This window comes from Porites lutea, chromosome 3 (assembly GCF_958299795.1).
Source record: "Porites lutea chromosome 3, jaPorLute2.1, whole genome shotgun sequence".
Lineage (NCBI taxonomy): Eukaryota > Metazoa > Cnidaria > Anthozoa > Scleractinia > Poritidae > Porites > Porites lutea.
The window spans coordinates 50,910,314-50,926,586 of record NC_133203.1 but is presented as its reverse complement, the minus strand read 5'-3'; the positions used below and the strand labels follow the sequence as shown (position 1 = coordinate 50,926,586).

General features: G+C 39.8%; 1 protein-coding gene across 3 annotated transcripts in view; it reads right to left on the bottom strand.

Moving 5' to 3' along the window:
* Nucleotides 1–1,635: 1,635 nt before the first annotated feature.
* Nucleotides 1,636–16,273, bottom strand: part of LOC140931404 (uncharacterized) — a 32,823-nt gene continuing 18,185 nt past the window's right edge. For 2 of the 3 annotated variants that reach the window (XM_073381220.1, XM_073381221.1), the window contains exons 16-28: nt 13,660–13,756; nt 13,446–13,529; nt 12,782–12,927; nt 11,714–11,840; nt 11,007–11,120; nt 10,521–10,673; nt 10,305–10,403; nt 9,910–10,039; nt 9,182–9,328; nt 8,463–8,577; nt 7,808–7,893; nt 5,269–5,381; nt 1,636–3,437 (exon numbers count right to left, since the gene is read on the bottom strand). In XM_073381220.1, coding sequence (XP_073237321.1) covers nt 3,326–3,437; nt 5,269–5,381; nt 7,808–7,893; nt 8,463–8,577; nt 9,182–9,328; nt 9,910–10,039; nt 10,305–10,403; nt 10,521–10,673; nt 11,007–11,120; nt 11,714–11,840; nt 12,782–12,927; nt 13,446–13,529; nt 13,660–13,756 — 1,523 coding nt within the window. In that variant the 3' untranslated portion in view covers nt 1,636–3,325. Of the gene's footprint in view, nt 3,438–5,268; nt 5,382–7,807; nt 7,894–8,462; nt 8,578–9,181; nt 9,329–9,909; nt 10,040–10,304; nt 10,404–10,520; nt 10,674–11,006; nt 11,121–11,713; nt 11,841–12,781; nt 12,928–13,445; nt 13,530–13,659; nt 13,757–16,273 lie in introns of those variants that run through there. The other variant, XM_073381222.1, reaches the window with a different exon arrangement.

Here is a 16,273-nt window from a genome sequence, read left to right as displayed (position 1 = left end):
TGCCGATGACTTCTTTCCTCGCTTAATTGATCGACCAATCACAGATGGGAAAATTATTCACGTCTACGCCTTCACTTTATCGTCACTTCCGCTTACGGCCATAGTTCCCGTATGGAACTTGCATAGGAATGTCGCCTTTCATCAGGCGATCACAATAGATCTTGCTGTGACTCGGTTGTGACTTCTATACATGTTGTAACTCGTAAAGCAAGTTTTTGGAAGGGTGCTTATGAAACCAGACAAAACTGTTTCACAATAAACATTCACTCAGCAAACATTTGCCAAAATGAAACTAGGAACGAAGACGAACGAAAAGTTCATCTTTCTTCAAAAAGCACCAATCATGTAGTTAGTTTTAACTTGAATAGTGACAGAAATATTATTCATGATTATTTAAACCCAACAAGCAACCAAACATTTCGAGCAACCTGAACAAATGTATTCCTATGTGGTTTGCGGCTCTTCAGGGCGGAACTATCTTATTTTTTTTTTTTTAGAAAAATGCAATATATATTTTTTAATATCATGCAAAATAGAAAAACATTACCTGTTAAGTGTAATTGCACAGTCTGGGCGCATATCCGGTGTTTTTTACCACATGCTTCGAGGTGATGACGGTCAGGAGAAGTTCAGAAAATAGAGACAACCCGAGGTTTACAAACAATCAAGCGAAATAGCCTCTTGCCCTGTATCAAGTTAACAGTTAACTTTTGTGTTGTTTTCTACCGTCTGTTTCTCAGGGAGAGTTTTTCAACATGTTGGGAGGCCGTAATACCCACGGCCTTTGTTTTAGGGCATGATAACTCGAAGAGATATCGGATACTCCAGCTAGAAAGTTCATTCGAAAAAGTTCAAAGTCCTTGTGGCTCATTTTTTATAACCAGATTTAAGTCATTAGGAAATGTTTGGCATTAGATCCACTTGAAGTACTGTATTTGCATACCAAAAACGGGATGGGGTTAGTGTTATCGACTAAAGAGTCATTATTTCAATGGGAAACGGTGTTGTCATACCAATCATTCTTTCAAGCATACCCTATTTACTGTGTTCCACATTAAATCTCCTCAATTATATGATTTAGAAAAGTCTCTTTGATACATTTTTTGTAGTTAGTAACAGATGAAGAGCCGCAATGTGGAAACCCTGTTATCAAACCGATTACTTATTTACTCACAGCATCAACTTGCATTATACTACGCTCATAAACAGATAATGTTAAAATCGCCTTAATTTTTTTAACTTTCGTCTTCCTTGTTAAAAATACTTTTTCTCGCTATATTTGCGATTTTTGTTAACAATTATTTTTGGCAGTTGTAGACTTTTGACAACTTTAATGTTCACCCTTTCTGCTTCTGTTACATATTAGTACTGTTTTGCTACCGATTTCAGAATATCCTTTAAATATGTTTTGGCTAAACTGCTATGATACACTTGCCGCTTGCAATCACTGACCATCAGTCAAAGCTACATGGCAGCTAGTGAATAACATTTCTAATCTGAGGATTTGATTCAAAATGGAAAGAGACCTCTCCAGCTCAGTATAATATATTACAGTAAACAGTTATATAAACATGATCGATGCAGGAATTCGTCTCTACGAAGCTGAAGACACAAAAGCAAGGAGAGAAACAGAAGAAAAGCAATTCATTTTTATTGGTACTTAAACGTACAATACAAAACATAGAGAAAGAGAAAAATCCTATAACCTTTTTTTATTTCATATGGTTAAAAATTGTACTGACAGTTTAGTGAGAGAAGTTCTAAATTAAAGGTTTCATGATCTTTCTCTTTTAAGTGACGATGTCGCTACATCTAATTCTTCTGATATACATCTTCCAGTTCAGGAAAATGATTGTTACATTTCCAGCATTCTTCTTTACTGCCGAAAATGTTTTGAGAATCACATTTCCACTTACGCTTGTTACGAGAAAAAAAAACCTTAAATACATTTCATCGTGCATAAATTTGCACGCATGGGGCATAGCGCAATTAATACACACCGTCTATGAACTCAAGATAAACTAAGCGCATTCCTAAATGACAGTTATATACATAGCCAAGATATCGAGATATTTTTAACGGCCACATTTTTAAAAGACAAGTGGCCCTGCGAGAACCATTTTTAGTCTGTAAAAAGCGAGGTGATCCTATCTTTTGTCAAATGTTGGGGGGGGGGGGAGGGGAGGGTATGCGAGAATATATGCCGACAAAATGGAACCTTGAGCGGGTTAGAGAATTTTCTTCAGTTAGATTTTGATATTTTTAGAGTGAAATTGCCGTATGTCTTGCTAAGTTGTTTATTAATCACCCCTTTAACCTCAAATTGTTATGAGTAAGCAAGACAGCTACCCACGATTTGTACGGATTCTTTGAACATACTTTAATGATTCATATCTGATCTGCTAGAAGATAAATTTATTCAAATAATCTCACTTTTCCGTCCACGCCATACCTCGCCCATACTTAAACGCATTTCCTACGCTTCAAAAGATCCTTCAAAGATAGAAACAAACTTAGCAAAATATCCTTTTTGGTTTCTCCGAAGCGACTCTAAAGTTACCACAATAACACAAGGGAAGAGGCTCGATTCTAAGCCAAGTCGTTCAAAAGACGGCGAATGCATGAACCGTCATTCAGTTAACTTATCACTCACTCTTTCATTTCATGTCAAGTAGAACTCACTTTTTATTCTGTGGACGAAATACTGACCACGCTGCAACCATTTGAAACTAAAAACCTCGTTGGCAGCATTCTTTTTCAAAATTTTACACGATGGAAATAAGGATTTAAATTTTAACGTTTAGAACTCTCTGGAGATATAAGGGATAAAAAATCATTGTGTTCTTTATGTTATGTCTATCCACTAAGCTATTCCCTTTTTGGAGAATTAGGGACAGACGTGTGAGATTATTTACACAACGAACGAATCGCTAACACCGAATTCGTCCAAAAAATATTATCATTCTACCAGCAACAAAACATGTATCTGATTTTTAACGAAACCTTTTTAAATAATTCTTCATCTTAATTTTAACGTAACATTTCGCTCCACGAAAATGTTAAATTACTTCAATTTAAATTAATTATTCTAACTTTTCAATATCGCACAAAACTTTTTGATAATAAAACTAAGCGCAGAGGAGATTATTTTTTTTCCTTCTGAGGTTTCGCATTCAGGGCACAAAAACTGCGGTAAACCGGTTACCACAAAATAAAACGTAACCGCAAAGCTAAGTATTGTAGAAATATTTAAGAAAACCCATTTGTGGTGAGTAACCAGATACACGAGTTTATACACAACTTCTTCAGTTATTTCACTGTCAGATTATTGCATAGCAAACGTTTCGGATTCCTCCACCGCAAAGGTAAGCTTCTCCAGTAGTTCTTCATAAGAACGATAAAGTGGAAGATCCAGCCGATTGAAACACGTGTGAGCCCTGAAAATTCAAAGAAGAGTAGTTTATAAGAAATGCGCACATGTATGTCTATGACACAAACTCTCTTCGATCACTTAACCCCACGAGCAGCCGTGCCTTCTAACAATGGTTTTTGCGTTATTCTTGCCTTCGCTGGAAATACATAACGGTCTAATAACCCGCAAGTAAACATGAGTAAAGATAACTAAAATTCGAGCAAGTTTTATCATAACTTGATAAGAATAAAAGGTAATTTTGCCGAAGTTAAAGCGTTCTTCACTATGGAGACTGTGTGGGTAGCCCTAATTAATCCTTAACAAGCCGCTTTAGCTCTTTAGTTCTATTTAATACCGAGTAAAATACAAGCTTTGTATATTATTTTTATGTCTTCCTTAAACAGAAACTTTATCAAAGTTTCCAGGAAACAGATTCCCGTATATAAGTTTGAAAGTGTGTTTAAGAGGTTTTTTCTTGGAAAGGTTGTTCAGCACAACGGCAAAGAATATGGTGTAACAATCGCTGTCGATGGGCCGCAGCAAAATAGCTGTTTAGAGAAAAACACACAAAGCGCTAGAATGATCGATAGCTTAATTTTATAGTATTTTATTATCAGCAGTCAGAAGGCCTTTATAGCCACTTTGGTCAAGTGTCTACCTGTACCAAGCGCTCTCGCCTTCTCCTCACTCCAAACGCTCCGTTTGCGCGCGGAAACGTTTGCTTAGCAGAATAAGAATGGCCTGAAACCAGGCTCTGCAGTGGGGGAAAAAACCAGAAACGTGTGAAGCAGCGAAAAAAATCGAAGCGACCGAAGCGAGCCAGTCTACCGCTCGGCTCGCTTCGCTCGCCGATTCCCCGCCCCCCCCTCCCATTTTGCCCCAGTGCAGAGCCTGGTCCCAGGCTAAATATAAAATGTGCGAATATACAAGGTTTTATTGCTAATAATTAGGTGAGACTCATCCGGAATCACTAAGAGAGTGATAGCCGACTTACAGGTGACGGAGCTTGACTTAGAGACCCATCTTAAAAGAGTTCGTTTAATTACGTTTATGTCTGCCTGTCTGCCTATCTACCTACGGGTCTATCACGTTTTTTTTTAAAATCCCTCTTCCAAGCACTCAACACGCGGAGCGCTTTGGGAGAGGGTAATAGCACAAAATAAGACTTTCCGGATTTTTAATGGTCTTATAGACCCCCCTGCTTTTGAGACAGACCAAGAATCAGGTGTATTAATACTAATTTTGCTGCCATAAACTGCCTAACAATCAATACAACTAAATGAAGAATTTGTTCACTGGGAGCTTGACGCAGAGTGCTGATCCAATATTCTACAGGTTACAAAATATTGACGTTTAAGTTTCTTTTTTTAATTTGTTGTGCAATCAGCGGCGTTAAGCTATTAAGGCAAAACGCAGCATTTTAATAAGTAATTGACGTAGCGCCGGGGAGGGTAACTTTTGATATTTAAACCCAATGTTTAATACACTATCACGGTCAACAAACACAAAATCAAATATTGCTTTATAAATCAAACCATGAAAAGTCTCCCAGGAGGCAACAAAGAATGATCATTGACCGCAGTTTAGGAATGCTTGCGTTATAATATAGGCAGCAAATATTGACGTTGCTCTCAAACGTAATCATGAATCTTTTGTGAAATTAAACTTCACAAGTACTTTCAATGCGACCGTGCTTTTGTCGCTAATTAAAATTGGACTGGGACGTTAACAAAAAAGTGTAAGATATAAGCAACATTTTTTCGAAACGAATTTTAACCTGGCTTTCATTAAGAAACGCATGCGACCCTTGTACATGTGTGAATGGCACTGTAGGTCATTCGCAGAAGATATCTCACCTGGGTAACTTTGTGTAGTCTCCCCATCTCTCGATACAAAACTTTCTGGGTCCTGTGCTTCCTCGCAGAGCTGCAAAACCTTCATAAGGAATACTGGAGGTTCCCGTGACAAACTGCAGACAGGCAAAACATAAACACATAATAGTCTCAGGTGCTCTATAAGCTGGGCAGAGAATTAAACGTTCGCTTTCTCATGGATAGGTACTTCACTGTAGCAATCTGGTAACAATGATTAAGTAAACAGCAAAACTATGACGGTTTTTTTCCCATGAACTTTAGTTCTAATCAGGATTATTTGAATATGATATAATATAATGCAATGGTTTATTGTCAAAAATCATTTTATACTTAAGCTAATACAACTGCTATTTTTTAAAAAAATCTTTAAGAATATAATTCAGGATGGTTACAGACACTTTGACTGCTGCCAGCACTTAACAGTAAGGTGCCTGCTTTGCTACTTACAATGACATGACTGACGCCTCAATTGCACGACCTAACCTAAATATTACTCTTGAAAGACTGAAAGATTTTCGATTGAAATCCTCAAACCCGAAGTGTTAAAAGACAACGATATTGAGACTTAACGTTGCCGTAAAATACGCAGAACTTCGTTGCTACTCCGAAATTTTATATCTCCAAGAAAGTTGGGAATATCTGAAAGTGGTTGAACGAAGCATTTTAAAACTCAGTATTTATACAGTTCCATAATTAGTCAGCGAGCGGACATGTTCACAGTTGTTTAAAATACCTTGGGGAAGGTAAGAAAAGCTCCCAACGTGACGAGGGAACAAACCTTAACAATAAACAATCGGATGTCTCGAAAAAAACAATGGAAAAATCGACCAAATATTGTATCCAAACATCTTATCTTGCCCACAGTAATTGACGAAAGAATTTACTGTATCAAGAGAGAAGAGACCCAAATAGTTGCTAGATAACATGTCCGATGTCTAAATTTTCTTTACAAACAAATATTAGTCATACCACATTATCAAAACACGGGTCAACACTTCTGCTTTATTGGTGATGTGCACAAACTAGCAAATAGAGGGAAGGTTATGGAGAAAAGGAAACATCACAAAACGGCCATACGAGTTATTATTCACCCAAAATATTTCTCCGTTTCTATTTTTCTTTTATAAATTTGAGAGAAAAGTCCCAAAGGGATCTTAAGATGGGAAGCAATTGTGAACATGTCCGCAACACTGAAAAACTATGGAACTGCATGAATACTGAGTTTTAAAATGCTTCTTTCCGCCATTTTAAGACATTCCACCCTGACAAAGAGGCGCGGTTACTTAGCTGTATTGTTGGGCGGGCATGCGCAAGGAAGAGCTGGATTAAAAGAAGGGAGATTTTACATGTTATGAGATGACGAGGTAGGGCACCTACTGCCTCAAAAATAGCAAGAATACACAAAAATTACACTCGACTAGAATATTATCCTGAAACTACTGAGGAGCAGGCAAACGTTTTTAAAAAAGGAATTTTACAAAGTGGTAACCTTCTTTGGGGTTTGGAAATATTTTGAATGAAGGCTAACACAATTACTGAATTTGGCTTTCGTATGAAATGAAGAATTATTCCGAGCTCGGAGGTGTTATCCGCTTCGGCCTTCGACCTCAGTTAGCCTGTTCCGGGCGTTCAGATGGTGGAGAGTGGCGCGAAACGGAGAGTGGGGCACAAAAAATAGAGGCGGGGGGGGGGGGGGGGAGGGAAGAGGGAGGGAGGAGGTTCTTTCGCCCACTCTCCCCACCCCCAACCCCGTCGTTGTGTTTTCCTGCTCACTTTTCTTTGTCCCGTTCCCACTATCTGAACGCTTGGAACAGGATAGACCGGTTTAGTAGATAACACCTTCTCGATCTGCATAATAGACCTTTCCTGCATTCTGATCCAACGAGCAAACAGATTACACAATGAAACGAGGTCCAGGCTTTGGTGCTATGGTGGACAATTTCACAAATCACTGTAATTTGTAACCCCAAGACTCAAGATGGTGCCCGAGGCGCGTTCCATTTAGGGAAAATTTCCGATTGAAAATTCCGGAAATCTTCCGGGTCAAATGGAAAGGCTTTCTTGGCAATGGTGGAAATAGCGGCAGTTTGTTGCTGTTTCGTTTCAAGAAAATTGAACCCTAACAGAGCTCACAACAATTTTGAACAGATGCCATTTTGCACGATACGATAAGAAATGAAAAGAAAACCTGCGACAGCCCGTGATCAACGCTCACCGCCAAACATTGGAAAAGGCGGAAAAAAGTCCAGGCGCCAGCCTTCGGCCGAAGGAGAATTGCGCAAATGGACCAGAATTTCTGTTCCAACCGATTGGAACGGAAAAAGTGTTATACCTCGAAGGGTCATCCGTTTATTCCGAAAAATTTCCGGTCGAACCACGCGTTTCATTTACATTCAAACCGGTCGAACCGGAAATTTTGCCTACATGGAAAGCACCCTGGTCTGTTCTTCATATTATACTCAGCCTCATCCAATAGTTAAGTATACAAGATATTAGAAACTTGAAATGGCCTTAAACAAACCTGTAACAGTCTTAACTTCTGCTCGTTATCAAATGACTTCACTACTTTCCAGAACCATCTTATTACTTTGTGACTGCCATGGTAACCTACATTAAAAAAGAAGACATGCTTGAATGGACCTCGGTTATCAATTAGCGAGGTTTTAAGAGGTTTTACTTTAGCTAGGGTGCCTCCTCGGGATTTCGCCTTCTGAGCGAAATCCCTGCGGGGTCAATAAGATAGTGCATGGTTAGAAACCCTGGAGTCATTTCATAGCTAGGTGGATGACTAAAGCACAGGGCACCCAATTGTACTAAGGACGATAAGGGCTAACACAGGGTTAAATTGTACTTCGTGTTTCTTTTTCTCTTGTTCAAAAACATTTTCAGGGTTAGTTTTTCTTTATTCCTTTCAGAGCAATCATTAACTTGTAGACAAAAAAAAAGATTAAACTGAATCTGCCTTGTAAGGCTTCAATTCTGAATTCAAATTTCGACAACCCAGCACTGGCTGTCAAAACATCAGTCACTGTCAACAACAGTACTGTTCAGGACTACACTCATCCCAATGATCATATCCCACCTAACTGGGTTTTCATTTCAATAGTCCTGTATGCGGTTTACTTACATGTAATACCCGATGTTTACATACATGGAGTACCATGAACGTCTCTTACCTGACCGATACTCTGTGTTCTTTCTCCAGTCTTCAATGTCGATATCTGCTGTGCCAGAGATAACAAGTTCCAACTCGCGTGCATCAAAGAGATTAATCAGTTTAGGATCCAAAACCTAAAGACAGAAAAACAAGACACTTTATCACTGGGGTCCACATCAGTGTACAACAGCTTTGATTGCGCGCTTTGTCTGATTTCAAACCTCTTTCCAGGTTTTCTGCAAGCAACTTTTACCATAAAACAAATCCTCGATCAGAAAATTTCAAAGTGGGTGTATCAATAAGAAATACGTCTAAGAAGTGATGAATTACTGACATGCGACCATTTAAATACCCAAAGTTTTCTTGCTTTACGTTATGTTCTAGCAACTGTGGGTTTGAGAGAAATTCCTTGATGTGGTCTCGCCATGTTACAAAGGGAGGTCTTCTCAAAGGATTGTAGAGTGTTGGCAACCCTAATAAACACAGGTAACTCCGTAAATCTAGCCTCCGAACGCAGACGTATTTCCGGTCGTCGCTTCCCTGGGTGGAGAGGGGCGACGACCGGAAATACGTTTGCGTTCACAGGCTAACTAAATCAGGCACCTAAAGAGTCGCTGCGTTCTCCAATTATTTTCCTCGACTCTGAATAAGACGAACATCTCAACAGGACAACACTCAGTGGTACTCAGGCCAGCGGTGTCTGTCTTAAAAAGAATTCACTGCCCAAGAGTATAATACCTCATTAAATCCATTGACAATACTCTCTGTTTGCTCTGCGACTCCTCTTTCAACTCGCCATCTCACCATCTGCTCAACATACTCGTGTTTATTTTCCTCTGTCACTTCCATTTCCTTACCGCCCGGAACCAGCTCACGCTCGGTGACCTACGACCGTGATGATGAATCAGTTAGCATGGCAAATTGAAAAGCATGGCTTCAGTCTGTACTTTTCATTAGGAAAAAATTTTTAAAAAAAATAAATATTACAACCGTCACAATCGCTTTTCACTGATACAATAAAACGTCAAATTACCCTCAGAAATTAAGCTTCGAGTAGCTATGCTTTCGCTGGCATCTCGTACTTGACTTCCAACATTAGCCTGCTTGCAAGCTCTCCATTTACGGCGAGCGAAGCGAGGGGCGGAGGAAAGAAGAGCTTTCCCCGCCCTGGCTTTCCCATTCTTTCCCTGCCCCTCGCACGCGTGCTGCTCTCGCGTGACCTCTCACGTCTTCCCCAAATGGAGAGCTTACTCACACGCTCTTCCAACAGCTTACACGCCTTTTCAAATTTTAATGCTGCATGTGGTTTCCTCGTGCTCTAAACTAACGAACAGGGCTTTATCTTTGAATTCACTTAACATTTGCACTGGAAGACGGCGTCTATTACTGTACAGTACTCTAGTTCACCAACTCGACGAAGACTGTGTCCACCCATAATACGTGTCCCGAGAGTAAAAAAATCTTACCTCTCCGAAGATCTCTTCACTGACGGTAAAAGACAAATCCAACGCTCCCGTGATGTCATTTTCCATGACCCAGGTCATACTTTGGTGGAAAAGTGAGTCCATCGCTTCAACATCACTCAAGTCACAGAGACTGAAATAACACAGATAAAATCACCATAAAGAGGAAGAAAAAGTACTACCTTAAAACTTTCAGGGATAAAGTAAAGAAATGACCAAGTTAAGAAACATGGGATATGCTGGCAGATTCGTTGCCTACTGGTATCTTTATGCTCGACTGTAGGTTATGCGGTAGGCTACGGTAAGACGAACGTCTGCCAAAACACGAGCTGTGTTTCTGTACTTCCTTAATTCTGTTACTTGTGTATTTCACTAATTTAAACAAATGGATACATTACCTTCTAAGCAGAGCTTTGTAAAACGGACGCGTGAAAAAAGCATCTAACAAGTGTTGATGTATTATCACCAGCCCAATGATTCGCCCGCAGAACCGAAACCTGGAAAAAAGAGGATGAAATTGTTTCTAGTTTACAGTGTTATGAAAATACAATAATGTTACTTCTCCAGCAGGAAGTGCTCAAAGTAATGAAGTTAATTATATTAAAGTTGCTTACCATTCATGTGAATTGTCGACATACAGCGAGACCGGACTAACTTGAACAGTATAGGTGTCGTTAGCTGAATACTCAAACAGACCATAATAAGGATTGAAGACTTGACGTGACAACAGGAAAAAGAACTCCCTCGCGGGTCCACCATAATCCAAACTGAAAATCAAAACAGATGTTAGGGAAGCGGGGTTTACTGGGTGCATTAAGTTTAAGTGATCAACGCTGCTATAACTAGGTACTGAGGGTCGTTTCTTAGAGCGCGAGCGTCCCTCGCGAGAACTCGCATCACACGACACACGTGACGCGCGGGGCCTAAGGCACAACCACTTTCCAAGGGACCAGGGTTCTCTCTTCGTTCATGGGAATGTCTAGGACAAACGAGCTGATTACAATTGCCTCCCTAGACTGCTTGTCTCGCTTCACACAGCTCGTATGAAAACAACAACAACAACAACAACAACAAAAAAACAGGCGACTATCGTTTCTTACCCCTCCTCCCCTGTGAATTGAATTTCGAGGCGATTTCTTTGCAGGTTTCGTGCAGGCTCCTTCATTATTTGATCATAAGCGTCTTCCAATATATGGTCTCTACGTATACTCATTCTGTAAATGCAAAGTAATAAGTGTAGAAATGGTGAGAATACGAAGCGAGGAAAGTACCAGATGTATCATCTTTATATGTTGCCGCGTAACTCCCCCCACCCCAACCCCCACCCCCCTCCCACCCACCATTCGACGAAGTAGCATGTCTATTGACTGCAGCTCACTTAGCCACCCAGAATACTAAATACAACAGCTATTTATGGTTTTACTAATTGCTGTTAAGAGCTGCGTACGATTTCGAAAACGATTTTCTATATAGTCATGACCAGTATGTTCGTTTTACAAAAGATAATATGAAAACAAAGTTAGATTCTGGTCACTAGCGACACCAGATCAAACCGGAAATGCTGTAAAGACGATATATAGCCTCCCCTGCAAACGCTGTTTTAACTCGTCACGCAATGACCTTCCTCAACAATAAAAGGAAAAGACCGTTTGCATAGGAGAGTATAGTTAGATGAAAACCCGGCATAACAGACGTCAGTTGCTCGTTGAACATCACTTGCTTGTTTTGCCAATAAATTATCAATAAGATGGACAAATTTCCAAGGTGAACATTTAGAGTTATTGTTAAGGGTGTCTGGTTTACTTACTTGATTTTATTCGGTCCTTGACCATATCCTTTATGGTACAACTGACGGTGGAATGAACGAACTTTGGCCTCAAAGTCGCGTTTATAGGGAGCAGGACTGGAACTAGCCGGAGATTCCGCCATCGCACCTGGTTTAAAAAATAACAAAGAACTGTACAACAACCACCTGAATAAGTACCACTGTTCACTGCTGAAATTTTCACTAACAATGTGTAAGATTTACTAATGGGCAAAAAAATGTATTTTTAAGATATATATGAGTCGTTTCAAGGAGTGCTAACATCTACTTGTTAATTCATCACCACATAGTTCATTAATGCTGAGGCGTGGTGGCTTGCGTGGCGCAGTGACTTGGAGAACTATGCCACCAGTATCACCAGCTTCTGGCTGGTAGGGTCACCAATGCTAAAAGAGGTCAAAGGCAAGACAAATTTGGACAATTCCCTTCCCAGAGCTTAAATAGGTTTGCTTAGGACACCCCTATCTAGAAAAAAACTTTGTCATAGAAACAACGATGACAAGCCAAAACCAACACGTCCTGGGAATAAGAACCGCAAAAAGTCTAGTTCAATGGAGGAGTGCTGCGCTGTTGATGGCCTCACTAGGAGTATCTCAATGGTGTGAGATTTGTACTAAATGAATTCAAACTCTGTGCTCAATAAACTCGCTTGAAAAAGGTGGCTATTTTGCTAACTGAAAAACAAGTTGTCATGTTGCTTTAATAACTAGCATTTTCACAGATCTTGTATTTCTCAAGCACGCATATAAAACAGAATTGACACCGCTAGCGCAAGGGTGGTGGGGTGGGGGGTGGAATGCGCTTTGCGAAGGCCAAATTCATCGGCGAGAAAAATGAGAAAAGAGGGGAAGAATAAAAGAGAGAGAGAGAGAAAAAAAAAGAAAAAATTAAAATAACCCGCTCATATTGTCTTTTTTACAGCAGGAAATGAATCTTGAAGAAAATTACCGTTTAAATCCCTGAAATTTTAGAAACTAAGAGAAAAAGTATAAAGTTTCGTTAGATGGGCTTCCTGGGGCAATTACCGCACAGCCCCCGACCCATACCAACCTTTAAGAGCTCCTTCACTCGAGCTTGCTCTTGACCGTGTTCCAGAAGAGGTCTGGAAGTGACGTGTTGGTGACGTAGGTCGCAAGGATTCACTTGTTTGTGCAAGGTCAACAGGAGCATATGATATAACGTCCTCGTGTATAGCACTGAATCATGAAAAACAAATAATCAGTTCATAAACATGAAAGCCAGACACTGTTTAGTACCCGCTGACTAAAGATAGTGCGCTTCTAAAAACTGCATTGAGTTTTCAATAGCCGACGTTCGATGCATTAAAATCCAAAAACAAATTCCGAGGCTTTATGGACGAAATTACAAATTTTTCAAGACTCTATTTTCTCGCAATGCCCCGAATTAAGACTTAAGCGCAAAGAAAACCAAAACATAAATTGACTATTTTCCAATTCCCCATAATACACTCTGTCTGCCCCCCAAATTTTGCATAACTTATTGTCTTAAAATGCTCTTGGGAAAATGCAATACTCCCAGGAGCATTTAAAAACAATGGTTTATGCAAAATTTGGGGGGCAAACAGAGTGTATTATGGGGAATTGGAAAATAGAGAATGGAAAAATGACCAGAAAGCCACGAAGATATGTTAAAATTTTAATATACATGTCTCAAACGTGGGCTATTACGGTTAAAAAGTTTCACACCACATTACCTTATAAGCATGTTGAAATCGAGGTTACTTGAGAGTCGTCCCAGGGCCCTCTCGCCCTCAGTTTTCACTCGTCTCACGTTAGCTCTAGTGAAAGTGGGAAGTGATGGTCAAGCATTGAGCATTATTATAAGTATGTTAAAATCGAGGTTGCCTGTGGGAAATGATGGTCAAAACACTGCACCCTTCATTAATTGGAATTCACGAATATACTCACTTTAATGCAGGGTTTGAGCTGTAACCTTGGAACTTGTTTTTAAGTATTTCATCAATGTTTGGTTGAGACAAGAATCCAATGACTTGTTGGTTGTAAGCTAGGGGGAGAAGATATTCAATTGTCAGCATAGCTTGATATCACAACAAGCAACGATAATCAAATGTGCTCCTCCGACGAGGAATTGGAGCCCGGTCTTATGGCAGAGGTATAAAAATACTTGCCCGAACTTTAAGTCATGCTACAGAGCAACACCCGTATTACAATGAACCCGCTTCACAAAAGAGAACATCACTGAGAAAGATGTTTTTTTCAGTCAGTGAAACAGGCGGCTCGGGGTATTCCAAACAGGAGTTGAACCTAGCACCTTCTGGTTTCTTGTCCAGAATGGCTCTACCATTGAGCCATAGGAGACTTGTGGGAGCGAAGAATAAATGTGTAGGTTAATTGTCAAAACAAAACACGGCCTTAAATGCCGAGAGTTTCCTAAAACACTGTCACAAACCACTTCTATACGTGTAATTCGGGTTCGAATCCCGTTGAAGTCCCGAAAATTTTTTCCGGTTAATTCGCAATTCCTTAAATTGCTATTACCACTGGAAAGATCATATCTTCATTTAAAAAACCGCCGCCTGGTTAGCTCAGTTGGGAGAGCGCCGGTTCGCCTAGCGGGAGGTCGCTGGTTCAAATCCCGGCCGGACCAGCACTCAGGGTCTTTAAATAACTGAGAAGAAAGTGCTGCCTTTGTAATTACATCTGCAAATGACTTTCTAGTCTTCTCGGATAAGGACAAAAAACCGTAGATCCCGTCTCACAGCTCTTTCACTTATCTGGTTCATGTGGGACGTAAAAGAACCCACATCACTGTTCGAAAAGAGTAGGGGACGTAGAGCCCGGTTTTGTGGCCAACCTTTACGGGTTGTGGGATTGGGTAGGAATGGCACCTTGCATGTTCAGGGCGGAAAAACGTTCTGCGCAAGCCTCTGCGCATCCCTTATCGCAGGCTCAAGGCGGGCTTTTCTGTGGGTTCACTGTGTTTGTTTGTTGCTAGAGTTCTGAGTGAACTGCACGAGGTGCGAACGTTTGCTCCCTCTAAAGCATTTTTATTTGACATGTTTGCTTTTTTTTTCGTCGCTTGAAAATTACTTTGGATTCAGAACAACCAACGTTAAAGGAAAAACGGATCATTCTGTCAGTCTGAGGTGGAATAAAAAGTTTTGAACATTTCTAAAGAGGCGAGTATTTTTTGTGATTGTGCATCCGATTAATTTATGAGTTGATTTCGCCGGGTTGAATTAAAGCCCGCTTGTATTCTGTTATTAGTATATAGTTACGGTTACTTTTTTTACATGCCCAGATTTATTACCTTGGCAGAATCAGCTTTATCTTTGACTTCAGTCAAAGAACCCTATTGCTGCTATAACGCATCAGAGTGAACAAACTTGTGCGCTTATTTAACTTTCTTGGAAATAGAAGGCCAGCAAGCTTACTCAAGATCATTTTTCTGTTGCTCAAGTAATAATAGTCGGAGTTCTTTTCATTTTTCATTACATGGTTTTGTTTTCCAGTGCACTGTGAAAGTTTCTGTTCTTTATAAGAATAACTTTCTGTACACAAATTGTCCTTTTCACTCGCTGTGAAGTAGAGAACGACCACTGCCGGCAGTGACTTCAAAACAATTGACTCTTTTCCCGTAAACAATTTCTGCAGCTGGATTTGACTGAGGCGAACAAAACAAACCCTTATGTGCAATTTTCTGTATTTTCTAATGATCGGCTGAGTTTAATTTGCTTACTTAGTAAACGAAGACCCTCGCATGGACCAGTTAAGCTTAAAATAGCTGTAAATGGTGAATCATGGCTTGGCTGCCAAGTAGCAACTGATCTTTTGCTTTTAAGATCTTTAGGTAGGTTGTTTTCGTACAGAAAATTTATTTCTTCATTGTCAGCAAGAAGTCTTTGAAATAATGTAACTTTAACTTTGTTTGAAGGAAATTCACTTACGCGTAGGTTTTTGACAGATGTTATGCGTGTTCAACTTGACAACACAAAGCAAAATTTATATATCTGCGCGAAACGAGCAAGTTAAAAAAAATATAGTTACTTAGAAACCGACTTTTTGGAAAATTTTGCTGGATAAGGATTGACCTTTTTTCTGCCCACGTATAAACGCAATAACTTCTACATTGAGGATTTTGTTTATATTTTAGTGATCTGCGAAACTACGAGTGTCCGATCGAGCAAGGGTTTTAAAATATCAGCTCGAGTGCGACAAAGTTCAGTGACTTCAAACACATTGTGGGCAAGCGTTAATTTTTTTGGGCAAATCACTGTCCAAAGATATATTGTTTTTGTGTCCACAGTGGAGCTCCGGACCTTATATATTCAGGAACTTCCTTATATGAACACATTTTGTGAATGCAATCGGACCAACGCATACACATTTCCAGTACAACGCAAGGAAATTGATGTCGTTAAAGTCCGTTTTACCATGAGGTATTCTTCGAGAAAATTAAGAAACGACAAGGTTATAACCACAGCTTGCAACTTTTGAAGACAAATTGCCGGTTCTTTCCAGGGTATGAGTGGAAACATTTTATTTTTAGGCAATAAAATAT